General features: G+C 47.8%; 1 protein-coding gene across 1 annotated transcript in view; it reads left to right on the top strand.

Moving 5' to 3' along the window:
- Window positions 1-24,048, top strand: part of TDRD7 (tudor domain containing 7) — a 68,686-nt gene that overhangs the window by 19,939 nt on the left and 24,699 nt on the right. The window contains exons 5-10 of the mRNA XM_058672221.1: window positions 384-597; window positions 3,282-3,358; window positions 4,867-5,084; window positions 13,936-14,522; window positions 18,641-18,827; window positions 22,099-22,210. Coding sequence (XP_058528204.1) covers window positions 384-597; window positions 3,282-3,358; window positions 4,867-5,084; window positions 13,936-14,522; window positions 18,641-18,827; window positions 22,099-22,210 — 1,395 coding nt within the window. The remainder of the gene's footprint in view (window positions 1-383; window positions 598-3,281; window positions 3,359-4,866; window positions 5,085-13,935; window positions 14,523-18,640; window positions 18,828-22,098; window positions 22,211-24,048) is intronic.

The raw sequence follows: 24,048 nt of genomic DNA, 5'->3' as shown, positions 1-24,048 counted from the left end.
GAAGCCGATGTAGGCAGGACAGCCTTCCTTGTGGCTGAGAGTGGTGACGGAAGACTTCCTGGCACAGAGTGGATGTGAGTCCAAACTTTAAACAGTGGGTAGAATTTGGGCTGACAGGGAAGAGGCCGAGGGGGGACTAACATATGGCTGAGTATGCTGCATTTGTACGAGTGGGGGGGTTGTGTAGGGGTGAGTGGCTGCCACTCAAGTGTTGGGGAGCAGAAGAAAGAGGACCTCCTCTGCTGAGTGCTCGCCCATCTTTTCTTCCCCTGCTGGCCAAGCCTCTAATGGCAACCAGCTCCCACAGAACACGTGCAGGCAGGGAGGAATGTGGTGAAGCCATGCCTGGAGAAAGCTAATTGACTCCATCGTGTATGCCACAGGAAAACCAAAAGCAACCCTCAGGCAGCCAGGATTTGCTTCAGATTTTTCTGTCAGCCGAAAACCAAGTCCAACCCTGTGCAGAGACCAAGGCCACACTGTAGGAGTGAAGACCAGCGTCGAGTTGCCAGCCTCTGTGCTGCCCACGGCTGCTGGAAACGAGCTGTTCTCGGATGCTGCGGTGCAGAGGCCCATGACCATGTCTGCCAATAACAGGTATCTGGGCTCTGCCCTGGCAGAAAGGAGGGGTGTCGTGGAGCTCGGAGCTTAACTGTGGAAACCGTGTGTTGGGGTTAACAAACTAATCTTTCCTGTTTGACCTGGGGTGTGTGTGTGAGAGAGAGAGAGAGAGAGTGTGTGTGTGTATGTGTGTGTAGTGGGGGCATGTGTGCCTGCTGGCAGGCCCCCTGCCCTGGCTGCCTGGCTTTACTCTCTGAATGTACCTCTGCTCTCTAGTTTCTAGGGTGTTGTGTCAGCTCCTCCTGTAAAGTTTATTCCAAACACTCTCCCACATTGTTCTGAAATGCTGTTTTGGTGTCATTCACAACTTATTCTGAAAACCTCCTCCACTTTGGCCATAAGGAGTCAGCCTCAGACAGCCCTGCCTTAGGGGACCAGTCCTGCAGCCCTCAGCCAAAAGGGATGCTGATGCCCTCTGGACAGGCTCAGCCAGTGAAATCACTTCCTGTTTGGGTCTGTGCTTTTCTCATTTGTCAGCAGACCAGAGTGCATGGTCAGGTGAAGCCACCTGTCTGTCTTTGCCTATGAGGTTTTGTTGGCATATGGCCACATTTTGTGCACCTGTTACCCTGGGCTGCCTTTGCACAGTGCTGGCACAGTGGAAGAGCTGTGTCGAGACTAAATGGCAACAAAGCTAAGATAGGCATTGCTGGGCCCCTCACAGCCCAAATGTGCCTACCCCTAATGTTGCTAACTCAGTAGCCCATTCTCCCATCCTTTCTATTGAAATATCTCTGCCTTTTCAAATCCAGTTGTGTTGTATCACAGCCCTAGACACCAATGTTAAAGAATTATATGTTGTATTAGAAAATTCCCCCAGAAACTCTCCTCTGTGATATTTAGGAAAAAATTAATTTTTTAAAAAAAGGCAGAAAGTATACTATATGTTTTGATGTTTGCTATTAAGACTCACATGTGTTATCACTCAAAAATATGATCCTCTTATAATTACACACACTAAATACGCCTTTATTTTTAGTCTACATTTTACTCATTTCTTAGAAATTATGCAGTGGTTAAGATGCCTCTTGGGATGCTCATATCCTACATTGGAATGCCTGGGTTTGAGTCCTGGCCCTGCTTCCAATCCTGGCTGTCTGATAATCACATTCTGAGAGGTAGAAGGTGATGGCCCAAGTATTTGGGTCCACCCCAGAAGGAAACCCCATTGGAGTTCTGGGCTCCTGGCTTCAGCCCAGTCCAACCCTGACTGTTGTGGGCACTTGGGAGAATGGACAAAAAGGTGGAAGATCTCACTGTCTTTTTCTACCTTTCAAATAAGACATAAAATGCATAGCTTTTATGAGTGTGCTCAGAGGATAAAAAACCCCTCATTTATTTGTACACTTATGTGCATTTCTTGGGGTGTGCACTGTGTTTCAATAAAATGTCTAAGAATTTTTTTTAAAGATTTATTCCTTTTATTACAGCCAGATATACACAGAGGAGGAGAGACAGAGAGGAAGATCTTCCATCTGATGATTCACTCCCCAAGTGAGCCGCAACGGGCCGATGCACGCCAATCCGAAGCTGGGAACCTGGAACCTCCTCCAGGTCTCCTACGCGGGTGCAGTGTCCCAATGCATTGGGCCGTCCTCAACTGCTTTCCCAGGCCACAAGCAGGGAGCTGGATGGGAAGCGGAGCTGCTGGGATTAGAACTGGCGCCCATATGGGATCCCAGGGCTTTCAAGGCGAGGACTTTAGCCGCTAGGCCACGCCACTGGGCCCAAAATGTCTAAGAATTTTTACAAACCAAAGAAAACTCTTTAAAATTTTAATGAAATTTGTCTCATTTCAAAAAATTGATCTAATTTTACGAGTGTTCTACACTTCAGATTTTTTTTGGAGATTATGCGTGTTTCTGGGGAAAATGCAGGCATTGAGTGACTGATTCATTCTTCAATTATTTTTTTTTTTTACAATAACAGATCTCCTTGCCATTTTCCAAGCACCGATGCAGACACTGGAAATACAGATAGTGTAGATGTTTAGAGTCTGGTGAGAGAAACAGATCTGCTTGTGAAGTTTGTGTGTGTGTATGTGTGTGTAAGAGAGAGAGAGAGAGACACTTCTTTGCTCGGTCTTCGTATTTGGGAAAAATCTTCCTATACATATTCAGTATAATTCATATAAAATTTTTTGGTAAGTATGTGAAATGGAGACATATATTCTTCTTTTTCAAGTAGTTGGCAGAGTCAACTCTGGTGTGAAATATCAAGTGTGTTATGTATTAACTTATAATATAAAATCTAGGTTCTCAGCTATCATTCAGTTTATATGTCCAATTGCTTTAACTTTATAATACATTTTAATATTTGAGGATGTAAGTTCTTTATCTGTCATATTCAAAATAGTCTTCATTTTGAACAGTAGATCCTTGGCATAACTTTTATTGTTTTGCTAATTCCCTAAAGGTGGTTAATTGTATTTCTGACTTATGTTCAGAATCTTTCAGAAGGATTTTTAAATTTAGCTTTTAACATACTTTCATTCACATACTGTTTTCTATTCAAATAAGAAAGATGATACTCATTTTCATTTTTTCAAACTTAAAATGTTTTTATAACTCATTTTGCTATTCAGCACCACAGTGATTTTAGATGAAAAGTACAGTATAGACCTTGTTCTGAATTTTATTTTCCTTTTTTTTATACCTCAGGCTTAGTCCTAAGGTTTCGCTGTCACCATCTTTACAAATGCACCTTGCAAGAACCTGCACTAAGGAGGAGATGAGCGGTACGTTTGTCAGGCATGGTCTCCATGATGGCTACTGCCTGCTGCCTCCCCCTGGCCCCAAACCAGGACTCAGCATGGCTGTCAACACCCACTGTCACCTTCTACTGCTTGGAGTTTGGCTCTCCTCCCCTCCTACCTATCCAGTTCCTTTTAGTCATAAGTGGAGGTGGTCTCAAGAGAAAATTACACCTTCAAGAATAGCATCTGTAGACAGCTGTGAGGCTTCCCTCTCTCTGTGCATGTCCCACGCACTGGCAGCCCTGGGTGACCTCAGGCTGTTGAACAAAAGGGACAGGTGCCCAGGCAGGCAGCCACAGTGCCTTTGCAGGCTCCACTGGCCCTAGCTGCTGACCTGCTCCCCTTAAGGGAAGTCTACCCAGGTAGGAGAAATCCCCTTTTTCTTATTTCTGGTCCTGGGATCTCATTATCTGAGAAAAATGCAGATAAATTGCCTACTCCCTCAAGAGAAAAACTGTAAGGACTCCCTGAGTGCTTGTACTCTTTGTGGCTGGGGAAGCCCTGGGAAGGCCGGCCCTCGCTGCCTCCTGCTGGGAAGACCCAAGTTAGCATCTTAGGAGGTCAGCAGTACCTACCAGCCAACTAAATGTAAGACAGCAGAGAAATGACTGATTCCCAGAGGAAAGACTGCTTGATTAAAAGATGAATATATTTTTCTTGTAGATGGTAATTTTCAATGTGCTCTGGTCCATATCCAGTGAAATTTCAAAGATGTTTGCAGTGAATTGCATAGTTCTTAAATTACCAGAACTATCAATGATATATGAATGCTCAAAGCTTTGTGTCATCTTAGGTTGTTAATTCAGGCATTTTAAGTTTGAAATTAAAAAAAAATTGTGAATATAAGAGATAGCTCAAACTTTATAATATCCACCTATTAAGGATAAATATTAGGAAAATAAAAAATAAGCTATGAATAGTTATCTGCAGGTTCCAAGCTTTTTGTTTGGGTTTATAAGCTGCAGCCAGGGTGGTTTTTATTCCAGGGTCAATTTTTGAGCTTCTACTTACTACTGAATTTATCTTCAGTAATAAAGGGGAAAAGATACAGTCTTATAATATGAACTAATTTTTTATCTTTATACAGTGTTTTTCTATTATACTGTTATGCTTTGTAGACAGTAACTTTAAACTCAGCTTTGCATATATATATGTGTGTGTGTGCGTGTGTATATATATATATTAGTACTTTCTGAACTTTTAACCTTCTTTGGTTCCAGGTAGGAAATGATAGGTTAAGTAATAAGCTTTATGATTTTTTTTTACACAGCAGGTTATTCTGTTATTTAAATCACGAAACATTCTTTGCCAAATAAAGGGGTGAGGTCTCCTCTGGGGGTGTCTCTGGACTCTTGCCAGTCACTGCTGGGTGAAAACTTGGATGAGGCTGCCCAGTGTTACTTTGTCCCTTGTCCCCCACCAGCAAATAATGGGGGTGTCTAAGTGTTAAGCATTTCTTGGTTAATTCTACCATGTTTTTAAATTTAAAGATAATTTAAATCAGACTGTTGAAAAACCAAATGTCTCGCCTCCTGCCTCTTACACTTCTAAAGTGGATGTGGTTCAAAACCGCATAAAGGAAATCCTAAGCAAGCACAGCAACGGCATCTGGATCTCTAAGCTTCCACATTTTTACAAAGAATTGTATAAAGAAGACCTGAACCAAGGAATTTTACAGCAGTTTGAACACTGGCCTCACATCTGCACGGTACGTTCTTCCTTTTCCTCCCCTCCCATGTTTCCCTTCCTGTCCCACTTTCAGACTCCAAGTGAGAAGTTGCGCCCACTTCTGTCTGGGGTGGGAGAAGCACAGTGCCTCGTTGCCATTTCATCCTTATCTTTGTGATTAGCATGTGTTGGTTCTGACAGGGGAAGTGTGTTGGTGGGGAAAGCCCTGCACGTTGTAATTGCTGTATCTGTTGTTCTTAATCATCCATACCATGCATTTACTATGTGGTCGTTTGTACTCTATAACATTTTTCTAATTGTCTAAATTTTATTTTTGATAATTTTTACATGTTTGATTAGGATGCGAAGGGTCAAGGACTAGAGGAAATTGAGTGAGACCATCGTTTCCACATTCTCTTTTTTTTTTTTCTATATCTGGGGAGAGGGGAAAGATAAGGAGAGAAGCCAAAGCCAGCCTCCCGGCCATCTCAGGGTCCCTGACGTGGGGCATGCTCCAAGGGCACTGCTCAATTGGTTTTGATAGTTCAACAGTTCTGAATTACTACTGATCTCACCACTCCATTCACAATGAAATCTCTCCAGAATCCACTGGTTGACATAGTCCATCTTAGAGTCTTTGTTTGCCCAGATATTCACTGCCAACTCTTGGCTGGAATAGTTGATCAATTTGGCCTATCCTCTGTCCTCTGTTATGGTACCAGGTGTCCTCTGCAGGCTCCAGTGTACTGCCATATCCTCCATGTGCATCTGGATATGCTGTCCACTACTCCATCTAAGCCACTGAGGAGGTCCAGCTCTGATACATGCATTCCACGGTCAGACCATGGAATTTGCAGTTTTCTCCATGGTTGGAATTCTCAGTCCAGCAGTTCAGTTGGGGGAGAGGGATTCCCAAAGAAACTTCATCTGAGGTGATCCCAGACCTGATTCTTGTGTGTGCATGCCAGTACAGGGTCTGATACAGTCCATTGACCAAATTGGCCTTCACGCACACCGTTAGTTGCAATTGCTGGGTCAGTTGTCTCCAGCCCTGTCTTCTATGCAAACTAATGGGTATTGCAGTCCAGCCTGATCCTGCCCACCACACATTCAGCTCTCGTGCAAACCAGTAGGAGTTGTAGTCTAGTCAGAGATACCTGCAATAACTCCCACCAGACCTCCCCCTGCCCTGATTCCATGCTTGCCAATACGTAAAGCAAACTGAGTCTGGTCTGTCCCACATCCCATTCAGCTCTCATACATGTCAATGGGCATTGAAGCCTAGTTCAACCCAACCAGCTCCACTATCCAGCCCACAACATGTGCCAGTGGGTGCCACTCTCTATGTAGCCATGCCTGTCGCAGTCCTGGTTCTCATGCTCACCAGTGGTAGTGGCAACCCAAGAGGGAGGTACCCAATGTTTCCCTAATGCGCTCACTCCCACTCCTGGATCTTGCACTCTCCAGGTGGTACTGCAGTTTAGCTTGGCAGAGTTTTCTCCCCATGCCACCATCTGCTAGCTGATGCTGTGGCAAAGCCCAACCAACCCACTCTGGCTTATGCATGCACCAGTAGGTACAGTCCGCCCAGCCTGGCTTGTCTCTGATCCAGCTTACACACAGACCAACAGGTGTTGTAACTACCCGGCCTGGTCTGCCCCAATCCCAGCCCTCATGCTCACCAGTGGAAATAGTGGCCCAGCAGGAGAGCTCCCTGCATTCCCTCTACAGGGTTCGCCTGGTTTTCCCTGGATCTCACATATGCTAATCGGGTGCTGTGGCCCAGTCTGGCATGACCCATCTCACCTCAGCATTTGCCAGTGAGTGATATAGCCTAGCCCGGTCCGGCCTGCCCTCCCCCCCGCCCCCCCCAGTCCCCCAGTTATAGCTCACATTAATGGAGACTACAGCCTAGCCAAGCCTAGCCCAGCCTAGCCAGCCCACAATCCTGGCCCTAGTGTGAACTGGCTGGTATTGCAGCCTGACCTGGCATGACCCACACACCATTCTGGCTCTCAGATTTGCCAGTAGGTGATATGAACTGGCCAAGCCTGGCTTGCCCCAGACCTGAGCCAAAGGTAAGCCCTTGGGTACCATAACCTGGCCTGGCCTGGCTGCTCCCTTTCTTGGTTCTTGCACTCATCTGCAGAGACTGTCCTGACGGAGAAGTTGCCCAAGCTCCTCCATTGTACTGTTTAGCGTTTTGAGCAGAATGAGCTGATACCAATGCATGGCAACAGCCTTGCTGTTTTAGTAACTTGAGCTCCCTGGTGAACACATTGTTTAATTAGCTTCAAGTTTTGGATGCATATCCATGAGCACTTTTGAAGATTTCTTCAGCAGAACAAGTTTTAGTTATTTGGCTAATTATTTGTAGAGTACCTTATCCTTATTTTGAAATTAACACATTGTTCATGTTGAAAACTTGTACAGAATTTATCAGAAAAAAGTTGAACAAAGAAAAAACATTGAGAGTGAATTACCAATTTCTGTACCTGCTGCTACATGGGAGTCTATAATTATAACAAGATAACAGAGCCAACTGATTTGTTAGAAACCTTAGTTTGACTAGGGACAACTCACTTCTTAACCTTTAGATGTTTTTTTTTAAAGATTTATTTATTTTTATTACAAAGACAGATATACAGAGAGGAGGAGAGACAGAGAGGAAGATCTTCTGTCCAATGATTCACTCCCCAAGTGAGTCGCAACGGCCAGTGCTGCGCCAATCTGAAGCCGGGAACCTGGAACCTCCTCCGGGTCTCCCACGTAGGTGCAGGGTCCCAAAGCTTTGGGCCATCCTCGACTGCTTTCCCAGGCCACAAGCAGGGAGCTTGATGGGAAGTGGAGCTGCCAGGATTAGAACCGGCACCCATATGGGATCCTGGCGCGTGCAAGGCGAGGACTTTAGCCGCTAGGCCAAGCTGCCGGGCCCTAGATGTTTCTTAAAATGTAAAATATATTCAAAATCTGTTCTAAGGGTAGCACTTACATAAAATATATTCAAAATGTGACAATAGCATTAACAGCTACCTGGCACTTTTAAACTTCTGGACTTAAATCTATGTTTTGATATAGGGATGTTTTTAAAACAATTTTGATGTTTTATTTGAAAGGTAGAGAGTAAGTTAGGAAAAGAAATGTCTCTCATCTGCTGGCTGATTCCCTAAATGCTTGCAACCCCTTAGACTGGGACAGGCCAAAGCTGGTGGCTGGGAACTGAATCTGGGTCTCCTTAGTGGGTGGCAGGGATCTAAGTAGCCGAGCCTTCACCTGCTGCCTCCTGGAGGGTGTCCTCATTAGCTGGAAGCTGGAGTGGACAGCAGAGCTGGTCCTTGGACCCAGAAACTCTTATAGGGACTGTGGGACACCCCAAGTGGCATCTTAGCTACAAGACGAAATTCCTTTCCCTGGGACGAAACTTCTCATCACAAGAAATCCTGAGGTTGCTTTCCAAGTCATTCAGTTTTCATTTCAGTCTGGCAAGGAATTTCTCATGGATGCAGGTACAGTGACACTGATTCACACCCTAGGCTTTGCATGTGTTTTAAATATATACTATATATATATATATATATAATTTATTTTTATTTATTTCAAAGGCAGAAGAAAAGACCGAGATCTTCCATTCACAGGTTCACACCCCAAATGCCTTGCAACAACTTCTCTAGGTCAGGCCAAAGCCAGGAGCCAGGAACTCAGTCACCAAGGTCTCTTCTGTGAGTAGCAGGGACTCCGTATCTGAGCTGTCAGCTGCTATAGCTCAGGGTGCACATTAACAAGACACTTGAAGTTGGAAGCTAGAGCACAGCTGGGACTTGAACCCGAGGACTCCAACATGGGATGTAGATGTTCGAAGTGTTGTTAACCACTGTGTCAAATTGCCTCAGGCTTATTGATTTAAAGATTCGGGCCTTATCAATGCCATCTAGGCTGAAACCTTGGAGAATGTGCCATTTCCGGACCCTGGGTTGATGTCAGATGGCTGTTTCCCATCCACGGGGCAGCTGGGAGGCTGGTATGGCTTCCCCTTATCTCCTCCCTTCCCCCAGAAACAGGAAGAAAAAATAGAAAATTTGGAAACAATGATCACACCCACTTTTTCCTAGCCCTTGTTCCATCCCACCATGATCAACTATGTAAACATCATCAAAAACACAGGTAAAACTATTCAGGCCTGTTATCCCTTATTGAAATGGATGTGATTGGGGCTGGTACCATGACATAGCAGGTTAAGTTGCTACCTGCAGCGGTAGCATCCCATATGGGTCCCAGTTCAGGTCTTGGCTGATCCAGTCCAGCTCCCTGCTAATGCACCTGGGAAAGTGGTTGAAGATGGCCCAAGTGCTTGAACTGCTGCCACCAACATGGGAGACCCAGATGAAGCTCCTGGCTTCAGCCTGGCCCAGCATGGCCATTGCACCTGTTGGAGAGTGACCCAATAAATGGAGGATTTCTTTCTAACTTTGTCTTTGAAATAAATAAATTAATATAAAAATAATAAATTCATGTGATTCTTTTATGTCTTAATTCTATAGACATTCATAGCAAGTTTTCAGTGAATTTAGAGCCTTTGTTTGGTTAAACTTTGACAGAGGCCTTTTATAGAATAAAAAATTTTTCAGATACATTTGATACATTCTTAACTATTTATGTTTCTGGTTACTTTAATGGTCTGTAATAATTTACCATGATTTGTGTTGCTTAATTAGTGGCTTCCTGGCAGAGGGAATGTTCATCCTGGCTCCCCTCCATGTCTCCAACATCCCGCAACTTCTAGGATTGCAGATGACAGAGCCACTGGCCTCTGATGCCAAAGCATCACCTGAGATGAATGGTGTCTGGGTAGCTTTCTCGTGCCCGGCACAGCTTGCACTGCTGCCGCTGCTTTCAAAATTCAAGTTTGTCTTTCTGCTTCTCCCCTCTCTGAGCAGTGAAGGTGCAGCATGAGGCAGCAATGCCATGCCCCTTTCCTGTCTGCATAGCATGGCTCTGGGCTCAGCATAGAGCTGCTAAGATGTCCCGCCACTCATCAGCAGGCGACCACAGTATGCTTAGTGGAGCACTGCGGCTGGGATGCAGGAAATTGCCAACTGTATCAATGTTTAGAGGGACTTGGCCGAAGTCTGCATTGTAATTTTGGAATATTACATTGAGCCACCTGCTGTTAAAACGTCTGCACTCAGCTACAGTGTGGTCAGTGTCTCTCCAGCTGGTCAGTGTCACTCTTTCTGCAAGGCAGAAGCACGGACTGAATGCCCAGTTCTGTGTTCCCTCTGGCAAGGTTGGATGGACTTGAAGGCTGTGTAGACAATTTAGGCTGACATTTTGATGCAGGTCGAAGGATGCTTTGAAGGTGTGCTTCTTAACATTTGGAGCCTCTAGCCTGTGAAATGTGTGGCAGGAGCTATGAGAGATACTGGAGATACTGTGGAGTCTTTAACCTCAGTGAGCCAGATCTGGTTTCCTAGGCACTGAGGGAGGGGAGGCCTGTACAAGGTCTCATGATGGTAAGGCCTGCAGATCTCAGGTACTAGATCTCTGGTCCCCACCCCCTCCCCCTGGCCCACCCTCCGGGTCCCAGGAGAAGCACAGTGATACCTCTTGGTGTTTCTTAATCTGTGGTCTCAGTGGGCTTATTGGCCTGAATAAAGTATTTCTGTGGGCCAGCTGCCAGCCTACCATGACCCTTGCCCTGGGACATTTCTTATCTGGCAAGAAGAGTGTGCCCTGAGCAAGCCATGGTAACCCCACAATTGACCCTGGGGAGAAACTCAGGGGGCTGAGTGAATGTGTAGGCAGGAGGGATGGGACTCAGTTCCGTGAATCAAGGAGGATTCCCTGCAGAGGTGGCAGTTTTGCTGACAGATGAGTTGGTACAAGGCAGGCCCAGGAGGCCAGAGAGCAGGCGGCCATTCAGACACTGGAGGCAAAGCCCTGAGGAAGGGTTTAGCTGCAGAAGCACCTGCAGCTTTTCAGGGATGGAACTGCACCTGCTGCTCACCCACAACAGCAGCCTAGCTGCTGGTGAGTTTGATTTCCATTAAAATTCATTAAATTCATGCTCAAAGTCACCAAACAATAACATAAACATCAAAGAATTTGTTGACATCCTCCGCCCTCTGCCATATGCTACTGAATTAGAAGGTAAGCCTTCACAGAATCAAAGAAAGCTGGCTTCAGGAACTTGAGTTGACAGTGCCGGGAAAACTAGAAAGGAAGAAGCAAAGATTTCTTAGAGTTAAACAAGGATTTGTTAGAAATATACGATGAAAACGTGTGTGTGCATGCACACATGCATGCGTTTACATGTGTGTTTACATGTGCATGCATGCAAGACAATAGGCTCCTGAAGAAGTTGCTGTTCCACTTCGCCTAGGTGTGGGCCTCACATCTATGAGGTCATAGTATGTCTACTCCAAACCTACAGGCACCCAAAGGAGTATGTAAGAAGGATCTCATTCAGGTGATGGTTTTGCAGGAAGCAGAAGTCAAGCTGAATATAATGACTTGCAGGGGGAGGTAAAGTGGAAGGAATGTTAGCCCTAGAATGTTCTGATGGTTGCCAAGGAAGTGGAAATTTGTATGTTGCCCATTTATCCTGCCTGGCAGTGGAAGGGGGTGGAGGGATCAACACATACGACATGGACTGACGGATAATGTCAGCTCCCAGTATTTGAACTGGTGATCCCTTAGTGGACATCCAGAATCCAGGACAAGGATGTAAAACCACAAAGCCAAAGGAAACACAAAGGACAAGGATGACTGGGCATCCCCTGCAGCAGAAGAGGCCTTTGGACCTTGGTCTTCAGATGTGGATGGAGTCCAATGGCTCGGGGAACTGAAAGCCATGCAGTCCCTGCTCCAGAGACCTGCCTGGCTCGGGCAACTGCCGATGAGCACAGTAAGGATGTGCTGGTGTGCTCTGGCTAGCATGAGGCCATAAGACAGTGCTGCTCTTCTGGAGCTGAGGCATCCCCACGCACTGAGGGGCTGCCATACTGTCTCGTATGATAGTGGCTTTCTGTCCTTGGGGAGCTTCCTGTAGTGGTCTCTTCCTTAAGCTCACAGACCAGAAAATTAAAGAGAAATGGCACATTTGGTGGAAGACAGATGGCAATCACATCATGTCTGGGGAAAGCAAGTCTCCACTCATAAAAATGTTAGAAGAGAATGCAAGCTGATAAGCATCTAGCTTTGTTTACAGTTATATTTTAAACTCTAAAACAGTGTTTCATGAATCTTTCCCTTTGAACTGGGAAATCCCTAAGGTTTTCTCCTAAGACTGGCTAACGAAGGCTGTGGGCCAGGGTCTTACCTATGTCAGCATCCATCCATGAGTGTTTACCTGGAGTGTTAAAGGATGTGCAGTCAGCTTCAGGTTCAGTGATGAAGTGAAGCCTTGGTTTTATTAAATGCTTACTCAAATTTAAAGAGACCAAATCACTAGAGAACAGATGAAATTAAGGCACATAACCAGTCCTTTTGAGATCAAAGCAAATACTGAAAATGTCTACAGTTCTAGGAATTCATCATTTGGATGGAATGGTGGGGGTGGAGGGGGTTGTTCTCTCCCACACTGGTGCAGAATCCTAAGGATACAAGCCATCCTCCACTGCCTTCCCAGGCCACAAGCAGGGAGCTAGATTGAAAGTGGAGCATCCAGGATATGAACCCGTGCCCATATAGGATCCTGGTGGTTGCAAGGCGAGGAGTTAGCCACTAGGCTATCATGCCAGGCCCTTCCCAACCATTTAAATGCATAAAAGTCAGATCATGAGGCATGAGCTGCATCAACCTGCAGGCTGTAGTTTGATAACGACACATGCTGTAGTAGTGGAAAGGCCTAGAACTGAGGGTGGGGTGAAAGTGGGATGATATCACAGGTCAGTTTCTCTTGGCATGGGGGAAGTGTCCAGCCATGCCCCAGAATGTGGTATGCAGAGTCACAGCACCTCTGGCACACAGGGCCCGGGTGCTTGTGGTGCTTCTCGCAGTGACTGCTCTTGCAGCTCACTGTCTGCTGTGTTTGCCACAGAAACTGCCCCTGCTGTCCCCCTGGGGCAGCTTTCTCTGAAAGAGCAAACCACGGAAGCTCTTCTCAGGCCGCTGCACAAGGAAAAGTGGTGGGGGGTTGCATTTTGTCTCAGCAGCCCGTCGTGTTCTTCCTGGTGGCTTATTCCTGACAGGTCCTCACACCTTTTCTCAGCTCCGCTTCCCCTGAAGCACAGTAGGGTTTGTTAAAAGTGGAGGTTTGGAGGCTGGGCACAGTAGTCTAGTGGCTAAAGTCTTGGCCTTGCATTTTCCAGGATCCCATATGAGCGCTGGTTCTAATCCCAGCAGCTCCACTTCCCATCCAGCTCCTTGCTTGTGGCCTGGGAAAGCAGTTGAGGACCACCCAGAGCCTTGGGACCCTGCACCCGTGTGGGAGACACGGAAGAGCTCCTGGCTCCTGACTTCAAATTGGCTCAGCTCTGGCCGTTGCGGCCACTTGGGAAGTGAATCAACAGGTGGAAGATCTTCCTCTCTGTCTTTGCTCCTCTCTGTGTATCTGACTTTCCAGTAAAAATAAATCTTTGGAAAAAAGAAGTGGAGGTTTGGGCTTTGGCAGGTACCCAGTGAGGTCCATGCCCAGGGCAGAAGCTCTGAAGTCTAGATGCCTCCCAAGTGACAGGAACAAGTTCTTATTGTCCTGTTGGACTCTGGAATGTGGGTCCTTGTTATTCGCAAGTGGGGGCGACGCATTACAACCTTAGTCACCTAGGAGGATCAAATGGGCACTTTTATATTCTTCTTGGTTAATTTGAAAATGAAAAACACATGAACATGTTTTGGGGGTTGTTTCCCATCCCTGAAATTCTGCTTTGCTTTATTTATTTAAAACACTACAGGTGGAAAAGCCCCACAGTGCAGGCCAGGATTCACTTCTTTATCCAACCAAGAGAAAGCAGTCATTGCGAGGTGACTCAGACGCTGAGAAAGCGCCCTTGTCCCTGCCACCCTCACCGAAGCCAGCAACATCAGTGAGAGGAAGTGCGACGGTCATCTCTGAGGACTTTAAAGAGAAAGTGGCAGAGCTGTTGGGGAGGTACGCCAGTGGGCTGTGGGCCAGCGCGCTCCCCAAGGCATACGAGGACGCCTACAAGGTGAAGTTCCCCGAGGAGGCCTTGAACAACCTGGCCCTGCTGGTCGACGTGTGCACTGTGGACTACATCTCAGGAAACCCACAGAAGGCCATTCTCTATGCCAAACTCCCCATGCCTGCCAACAAGACCCCGAATGAGGCAGGACAAGCCCAGGGCAACTATGATATCAAGACCATGATTGAACAGGAGTACTTGCAGATAGAGGAGAACATAGCCAAGAGCGCCGAGGGCCGCATGGAGGACGTGATGGTGCCACCACTGGTCATCCCCACTGAGGCCTCTCCATCTGTGCTGGTGGTGGAGCTGAGCAACACGAACGAAGTAGTGATCAGGCAAGCTGCCTATTTTTCCTAATTCCTGGGGTGCTGTTGTTGGTGACAGTGCTGGGGAGTTGAAGAAGGAAGGCTGAATTTCTTGGTAATCTAGAGATTCAGCAAAGTTGTGATAATACGGTCTTAGTATTAAGTTCTCACAAGAAAAGATTACAGAGTTCTTTTTTTTAAGATTTTATTTTTATTACAAAGTGAGATATATAGAGAGGAGGAGAGACAGAGAGGAAGATCTTCCGTCCGATGATTCACTCCTCAAGTGAGTGCAATGGCCGGTGCTGTGCCGATCTGAAGCCAGGAGCCAGGAACTTCCTCCAGGTCTCCCACACGGGTGCAGGGTCCCAAGGCTTGGGCCATCCCGAACTATTTTCCCAGGCCACAAGCAGGAAGTGGAGCTGCTGAGATTAGAACCGGCGCCCATATGGGATCCCGGCGTGTTCAAGGCGAGGACTTTAGCCGCTAGGCCCTGATTACAGAGTTCTAATAATGGGAATGATTAATATTAACTTGAAAAAAATGCATGTCAAAAACAATACCTCCTCCGTGAAAATAGCAAATCAGTCCCTCTCTCTCTCACACACACACATATGCATACACACACACACACACACACACACACACACAGAGTTGATCTGGGACTGTGGAGAATTTCCCACAAGTCAGAACAGCCAAATGCTGCCTTCTTGTGTGCAGTTGGCTCCTGTCCCCGGAAGGCGGTAGCGACAGGAACAGTCTCCCCTGCTGTCTGGGAGGAATGGCTGTACCTGTGCGGCGAATGCTGACTGCAGCTCTGACAGCCCAGCTCCAGGCACCCAGGCTCTCGGAGAAGCTGCGCAATTGAGAGGAAGTACAGTCTCCTGGATCTCCAGGGACAGCAGCCCAGGCTGTGGCTGTGGCTGGACAGTGAGGAACAGGCCAGGGTGCAATGGAATCCAGGCTCCCCACTCCTCAGCCCCCTCCCAGGAGGGGCCCCGTACCCTGGGCTGTCACTCCTCCGGGGATCCCAGCCAAGCAGGAAGGACCCAAAGAAAAACCACCACGAACACTGAGAATCCTTTGGTGGAAAGGAAGGAGACCCCCAGAGGAAAGCTCTTTCCCCTAGTTGATGAAAGTCCGGGTGGGTTAAGGAATGTGCCTGCGGTGTTGGCCTCACGCTAGAAGAAGCTGTGGAAGCTTCGGAGGGCTCTTGCTTCACCTGGAGGCAGTGACCACCATAAACTCTTGCTCTGGGATGAGCCACAACCTGATAATCTGAATAGAGGTTGCAGAAGGTGAGGAGTTCCATTGAGGTTCATTAACGTGAGGGTGCTTCAGCAAGTTAGGGGAAAGATGGATTTAAAAGTATGAGTTTTATTTTGATACACAGAAGGGTTTCTCCCATACTATATGGAAGATCAGTATTAGGGAACAATGTATGCCTGGATTTCAAGTGCTTCATGTTAAATTAAACTCATGTTTTTTTAAAGATTTATTTATTTTTATTGCCTAGTCAGATATACAGAGAGGAAGATCTTCTGTCTGATGATTCACTCCTCAAGTGAGTGCAACGGCCGGTGCTGTGCCGATCTGAAGCCAGGATCCAGAAACTTCCTCCAGGTCTCCCACGCGGGTGCAGGGTCCCAAGGTTTTGGGCTGTCCTTGACTGCTTTCCCAGGCCACAAGCAGGGAACTGGATGGGAAGCGGGGCTGCCAGGATTAAAACTGGTGCCCATATGGGATCCCAGTGTGTGCAAGGCGAGGACTTTAGCTGCTAGGCCACCGCACTGGGCCCTAAACTCATGTTTTTAGTTGCTTTTTTCCACATATTTTTGAGAAAAAATTAAAGATTAATTTATTTTTATGAAAGGCCAGATATACAGAGAGAAGGAGAGACAGAGAGGAAGATCTTCTGTCCGATGATTCACTCCCCAAATGGCTACAACAGCCAGAACTGAGCCAATCCAAAGCCGGGAACCAGGAACCTCTTCTGGGTCTCCCACGTGGGTGCAGGGTCCCAAGGCTCTGGGTGGTCCTCAACTGCTTTCCCAGGCCACAAGCAGGGAGCTGGATGGGAAGTGGAGCTGCTGGGATTAGAACCAGCGCTCATATGGGATGCCGGCTACATGCAAGGCGAGGACTTTAACCACATCGCTATTGCACTGGGCCCCTGATTCATTCTAAAAGTGGCTGCAGTGGCCAGAGCTGAGCCTATCTGAAACCTGGACTCTCTTCAGGGTCTCCCATGCAGATGCAGGGCCCCAAGGACTTGAGCCATCCTCCACACCTTTAATCCACATGCTTTAATCAGGGAGTTGGAGCAGAAGTGGAGCAGCTGGGATACAAACTGGTGCCCATATGGGATCCTGACATTTTCAGGTAGAGGATTAGCCTGTTGAGCCATGGCAGTGGCTCCCATGCAGTTTTTGAAGTGCTGCTTATAGACTTGGGGGCACGTGACTCACCTGAATCTCCCTACCTGGTAAGGAAGCTTTGGTGTCTATCACCAGTAATCCAGGGCCACTGTCAGGGCTCATGCACAGAGCCCAAAGCTGGGTCAGTTCAATGATTTCTGAACAGGATATGGACCAGGTCAAGGCCTTCAGTAGAAGGGTTGGGGCCAGGGCCTTCGGATTCTCTCAGATAACTTCTTGCAGTGTCAGTTTGGATCCTGGATTCAGCGTTCTTCCATTGTCAGCAGGGCAGCTGGCAACCAGAAAGGATCGTGGGTAATGTCTGGCTTCAGGTTGACCCTAGGTCATAAACTTATCTTCCTGTCCCATACGTAGTGGCAGAGCCTTCTCAGATCAGGCACTACTCTGCACCTGCATGCTCACTCAGGCAGCCGTGGGCACTGGACACTGGCGGTCGGCATGTCTAGGCACCCAGGAGGTGCTGTGGCAGAAGGCCTCAGCTCTAATGTAGGGACTGGGGATCTCCAGTCTCGGAAATTAACTCTGCGTAATTGCCAGACTGGATTCAGCCCATTCATAATTGATTGACCCCTTGCTCAGCAACTTGATCAACTTAACGTATGGCCTCATTCTAATCACTACCACCCTCACACCTTCTGTCTATCTTTCCCCATCCTCACCCAAGCCTGCAGCCCCCCTCTCTCCTGGTTGCCACAGAGTGCAGATCTCACACTCTTCTCACCCCACCCCACCTGGGGGAGCCTGTGTTAAGCCTGGTGTCTGCAAGTGGGACTTCTAGGGCCTGGGGCAGCACTGCAGATAGGGAGGCTCAGGAAACCTACACCTGCTAGGAGGTTCAGAGCCAAGAACAGCTGCATTGCAGGTGGGACCTTACCATTTGCAAAGCTTAGTAAACATACATGATGGAGTATAACAAAACTGCTGTCTCTGGAAGCAACAAACTGCATAGAATGTTCAGTGTTATAGTAGCCACAGCCTCTGGAGAGGCCTCCTCTGTGGGCAAGATGGCTCTTCAATTTGGTGAGCCAGGTGTGGATGGCCAGACATCATGTCCTGCAATGAGGCCCTTGGTGCGGGCATCTGTTGAGGACTAAAAGGCAGGAAAACCGTGGCCTGTGTTTGGCCAAAGGACGAGGAGTACAAGTTTTCCTCGGGAAAACTTGGACGCCTCCCACAAAACACACGGTTCAGAGACGTTGGCTGGGTTGAAGACCGCTGGACTTGACACATTGCCATGATCACAAGAATGGTGGGCAGGTGGTAGTGCTGGCCATTTTAAAGCTCGTAAAATGCCACTGCTTTTCAGAGCCTGCTGTAATCAGGCCCAGCCTTAGTGAGGCAAAGCTATGCACTAGATTCTCTTGTCAGTAATCCACAATGATTGAGGGTCAGCCCAGTGGGTCTAGCCTCCTGAGGTATTGCCATGGCCCACAGCCCCTCCCTCCTGCCCCTTGGCCTGGGGCCTCTACCTGGCCTGCTCACTCCCGGGCTTCCTGGCAGTCGCTGTGTTGTGTACTGTGTCAGGCCACGGCCGCCTTTTGCTGCTTTCCACTGAGACGTGAAGATTTCCTGAGGGCACGTTCCCCTCCCTGCTGATGCACCTGAGGCTGACGCTGGAGCCAGAGGTAGCAGAGATGAAGGCAGGGTCACATGGACACAGACCAGTTTGTCCTCCAGGCTGCTCCATGTGTGTTTTCTCCTTGAACCCAGGTATGTGGGCAAAGACTATTCTGCTGCCCAGGAGCTGATGGAAGATGAGATGAAGGAGTATTACAGCAAGAACCTGAATGTCATGCCGGTCCAGGCCGTGCACGTGGGGCAGCTGCTGGCCGTCAACGCTGAGGAGGACACCTGGTTACGGGCACAGGTCATCGCCACAGAAGACAACAAGATAAAGGCAAGCAGCGCCACCTTGTTCTTGCCTTGTGCAGGTGCACACGTACACTCCCAGCTGCGGCTGCAGCTTCTGTGTCCTGTCTCTGCTAACTGTGTATGTGGTTCCCTCCTGGAGAGCTAAAAGTGTATCCCCGTTAGTTCCTGAATCAGTGGCCATCAGGTTGACGTAAAAAACGTCCCTGGGTGCAGCCGTAGCCGCAGCCACAAGGGAGGCAGGAGAAGGTGTCATGTGACCCTGACCCAGGCTCTGAGGGCCTCTCGCCAGGGCTCGTGTTCTGGATCGAGGGGAGCAATACAGGTCAGAGGAGGTGTTGTCTGCCTCTCCCTCTGCTGCAGCTGGGACTGTAGCCAGCCTCCAGGGGCTGCCCCCTGTACCTAGGCCCTTGGTCCCTCATACAAACACATACACAGCAAGTTACAGACTGTACAGAGTGAAAGAAATTGGACACAGAGGAGTAATGCTGTGAGGCTCCAAATAAATGATACTTGAGGACAGGTATGAACCCACGTGCAGTGATCGGAACCAGACCAGTGAGCAGGACAGAAAGTGGAGCAGGGTAATTGCAAGAGCAGAAGGGATCTTTTGAGGGAAGTGGGCATGCTCCAGACCTTGACTCTGCTGTAGTGGTGTTTCGGGGGGTATATATGTTGATTGTTTGAGAAACATCTGGAAAGAGAGCAGCAGACAAGGAGGTTTGGGCATTCATCATGACCCTGCCCGCTGTGTGTCCTTGGTCACATGCTCTTGCTCTGGGTTCTAGTTGACAGGGGATAGCTGTTCTCAAATGTCCCCAGATGAGCTCTGTTTCCTGGCCACTTTTCTCCTGCTACCCTTAGAAAGTTCAGTGAAAGCTCAGCTGTTTTGCAGGCCTTAGGAGTTCTCAAGACAGCAGCCACACCTAAGTGCTCCTGACACATGAGCAGCGCAGAAGTGCCCACTGTGGGCAGCATAGGTCTCTCCCAGCCTGTCCAGCACTGCCACTTGCGCCTCTGCTGGGACCTCTGCTGTGGTTTTGGGAACTGAAGCTATGGCATCAGGTGGACCTTAGTCTCTGTCTGCCCTGCCTTTTCTAGCCCTATGGCCTTGGGGAAGTCACATCACTTCTCTTATTCCTTAGCTATGAGATCAGACGCAGTCCTCACATTAGCCTGAACCTCAGGTGGACTTGGAGTTCACATCTCACTGTTGGAGAGCAGATGACAAGACAGGTGGGTCTCTGTTCTGCAGAAGATTGTATCCCATTGAGTAAAGGGGTGCAGGGGAGCAGCCAAAAGGCTTACAATGGCACGGCAGGAACAGCCAGCTCTGTCCATAACCAAAAGGACCCCCAGGAGGGGATGGGCAGGGTGATGTGCTCTCATGTGTTCCCGTCAGGGCGTTCTTGTGTCACTGTGGGGAGGGAAGGAAAAGTGTGGTCAGCTGCTGGTAGCCTGGAGTGGGGTGCAGTGGTGGACTCAGAGGTTAAGGGAGAATCCAGATGTGTTTGGAGGTAGAACTGACAGAAGATAAGCACAAGACAAGCTGTGACACAGCTACTGGAGCCATTTGTGTGGGAACCAAAAAGTTAGGGAGGAGAGTCTGTATGAAGGAAACTCGAGAATTCTGGGGGACCCATTCAATTTGAGAACAGCTTTAAGACTGCATGTGGGGAATTTGGGGCTCAGGGAGAAGCAAGACTGGAGCTGCATCAGAGTTGGCAGGGTTCAGCACGCAGGTGCATTCCCCATGGGAAAGAACATCTGGCCAAGGAGAGGGGCCTGGGCTGTGGGACATTTGAGCTTCTAGATGGCAGTAAGGATGGCCAGAGAGAAGGCCAGGGCGGGTGTCAGGATGGTTCACAGCAATGGGTGGCCACCTGCGCTGTTGCTGCTGGTGTCTGGTCCATCCTGGTCCCGCCTCCCAGGGAAGCTGGCAGAGCGACTGTATTGGGAGACACCCCAACTGCTTGTTTATCTGAAGCTGAACTTTGTCTGGTAGCAGGCAGCGCTTCCCTCTTTGCTTTCTAACTGTGGATCCTTGTTAAGTAGGAGAAGCAGGAATCTGTGGGCATCCTCTGGCCGGGCCTGACACCTCTCTGCTGGTGGACTGGCTACTCAGGTGGCACTGTGAAACCGGTGGCCACTTGGTGGCACCAGAGAACCAGTAAGGGTCTGGAGCTTGATGCCTGGACTGTGAATCTGCCAGTTACTCTAAAAAACAACATAGGGTTTCTTAATTTATTTTTCTCAAAAAGAATGCTTTCTTCATACAGTTCTTTTCAACTAAAAGGCTCCCAATCCTGCTGCCTGTTAACACACACCATGGGAGGCAGCTGACGATGGCTCAAGCACTCAAATCCCTGCCGCCCACTAGAGAGACCCATGAGGCATTCCTGGCTCCTGGCTTTGGCTGTTAGGCCAATTGGAATGTGAACCAGCAGTCAGAAGCTATCTTAGTCCACCTCCGTTTCACTCTGTCACTCTGTTTCTCAAATAAAAATAAATAAATAAACTCAAAATAAGATTGGCATCCAGACTCCTACAGATCTGGACTTATGGCAAAGAAAAGTCATGCAGGTTTCTGGAGATGCAGACCTCTAGTCGGTAGGCTTGGGGCCTCCTGCCGAGCTGGAGCCTCACAGCCCTGGGGGCAGCGGGAGTTGCTACTGCTTTGGTGCAGCACCCCGTATTGTCCACGCACAGCACCCCCATGTCCTCGACTCAGGAAGCGTCACAGATGTTGCTTACACCCTTACAGATGTTGCTTTGGGGACCCAGAACCTGACCCAGGAAAGCACAACAATGATGCTCTCTGTGACAAACACTGCTGCCCAAGGAGCAGGTGGGCATGCGTCACTCTGGAAAGAAGGTGCACAGATGCTGATTTTCATGGGGAGGGTAGGGAGCCAGGGCAGCTGATTGGTGGCACCAGGCAGCAGGGCTTCTGAGAAACTGGTGTAGCAAGGCCTTGGGGTTGAACAACCTTTCCTCATCCCTCCTGGTGATAAAGAGCAGAGATGGAGGACTGGGACCTGGAGCCAAGAACCAGCTGGGGTCAGGCTGAAGCCCAGAACTGGAAATGCCATCCAGGTCCCCTGTGTTGGTGTCAGGAACCCAGTTATCTGCACCATTGCCACTGCCTCCCAAGGTCTGCAAGCTGCACTGCACAAGGTCAGGAAGCTGCACTGGGCCACAGGTGTCTTCATGGCCAGGCCAAATGTCCACTGCGATTACATTGCTTTTTTTAAGTGAAGGTATAGAGTATTGAGCCTAATTGTTTGTTTTATCATTAGGTATGCTATGTTGACTATGGGTTTAGTGAAAATGTTGAAAAGAGCAAAGCATACAAATTGAATTCCAAGTTCTGTTCACTGTCGTTCCAAGCAACTAAGTGTAAGCTGGCAGGTAAGGCTCTCACCAGGGCACTCTGGGGAGGTTCAGTACTAGAGTGAACGTGGTATCTGGATGCAGCATTACAATGTGTTAGTTCATGACAGATCCAAACAGCTTTGTGTGTAATGTGCTCTGAATCAACATGAAAATGCTAGGATATTTTATTATGTTTTATGATCTGTATTGTATTACATTTAATTGTGTGTATATATATTGTACTTAATTATAATATCTAGTGAAGAAAAAGGGAAAGTGATTATCTCAATTTCCAATAATTCATGTTCATTTTGTAAGGAAAATTGTCTTAGTGTAGGAGGACAACTGATTAGATCTGTAGGAAAACAATTGCTTAAAGAGAGGACATTGGGAAGCATTGCCAATGTGGAGCCTGGGCTAGTTGCAATCCTGTTGGAATGTTCTGGGAGCAGTTGATACTGATATGAAAATGAACAGGGCAGAAACTCCCTAGTCCTCAGGTTAGATGACAGATCAAAGAGAGGTGCTTTCTCTCATAAGCAAGGGAACAGGAAATAATAGACCGAGGAAAGGTACCTGCTAGACAAATTGTTTCCTAGTAAACTTCCTCTTGCTGTTGATATGTAAATTGCTCAAGCCCTCCTCCCTGTAACGCTCAGTACTGATGCTGTTAATAAACTTCGGCTATCGATTGTCAGTCAGTAGTCCACGTGTATGATTATCGGCTCCATGCACCAAGTCCGTTGCTGCCGGACAGCGAACACCTTAGGATGAGTAGTCTGCATGGCAGTTCAGATGGCACTTGTGGCACTGGTGGCACTGGTGTCCTGTAACCAGGGTGCCTGGCTTCAAGTCCTGACTTCTTTCCCGATTCCAGCTTACTACTAGTGCACTCTGGGTGGCAGCAGGTAACGGTCCAAGCAGGTGGGTTCCTGACACCCGTATGGGAGACTCAGACTGAGTTCCAAGCTCCTGACCAGCCCAAGATGTGGGCATTTTGGGAGTGAACTAGCCATTGTGAGATCTCAATCTCTCTCTCTCTCTCTCTCTCTCTCTCTCTCTCTGTCTCTCTCTCTGTCTTCCTGTCTTTCAAATAAATGCTCTTACATGAAAAAAAATAAGATACGTATTCTTAATTAGAAAACGAAATAAATCAAAATAGAATTTTAGGAAGGAAATTGCAAATATATTACTGACACAATTGATAGCTATATGTATATATATGACTTTGGCTTTAAATACAAATTGGTGGGACCAGCGTGATAACTCAGTGACTGAATCCTCACATCCCAAATGGGCACCAGTTCATGTCCCAGCTGCTCCACTTTCCATCCAGCTCCCTACTTGTGGCCTGGGAAGGCAGGAGAGGATGGCCCAAAGCCTTGGGACCCTGCACCCACATGAGAGAAGACCCAGAAGAAGCTCCTAGCTCCTGGCTTCGGATCAGCTCAGCTTCGGCTATTGAGGCCACTTGGGGAGTGAAGCAGCAGATGCAAGATTTTCCTCTTTGTTTCTCCTCCTCTCTGTGATTCTGCCTTTCCAATAAAAATGGATGAATCTATGGAAAAAATATATACATATTGGTATAAAGAAAAGAGGTTTTTTTTCAAATGTAGAAACTGTGATTGGTCCATTCTTCTTATTATTTTAAGATTACCTGCCTTAGTATATCATTCAAATGAGGCTCACCTACATTTACTTTTAAAAATCTGTAGTGCTGATGGGCAAGGTAAAGAAAATGGTAAAATGGAACTTACATACAGAATGCAACAATTTCGTGAGAGAGTCTAGATTTTAATATGCGGTCAAAACAGGGTGGCCCATTTCTTCCTCAGTAAGTGAGACAGTCCCCGAGAGGGAATGTAAAGGTGCCA

Source organism: Ochotona princeps, chromosome 14, assembly GCF_030435755.1.
Source record: "Ochotona princeps isolate mOchPri1 chromosome 14, mOchPri1.hap1, whole genome shotgun sequence".
NCBI lineage: Eukaryota > Metazoa > Chordata > Mammalia > Lagomorpha > Ochotonidae > Ochotona > Ochotona princeps.
Note: the sequence above shows the minus strand (reverse complement) of the source record. Positions and strands in the feature narration are given on the sequence as shown.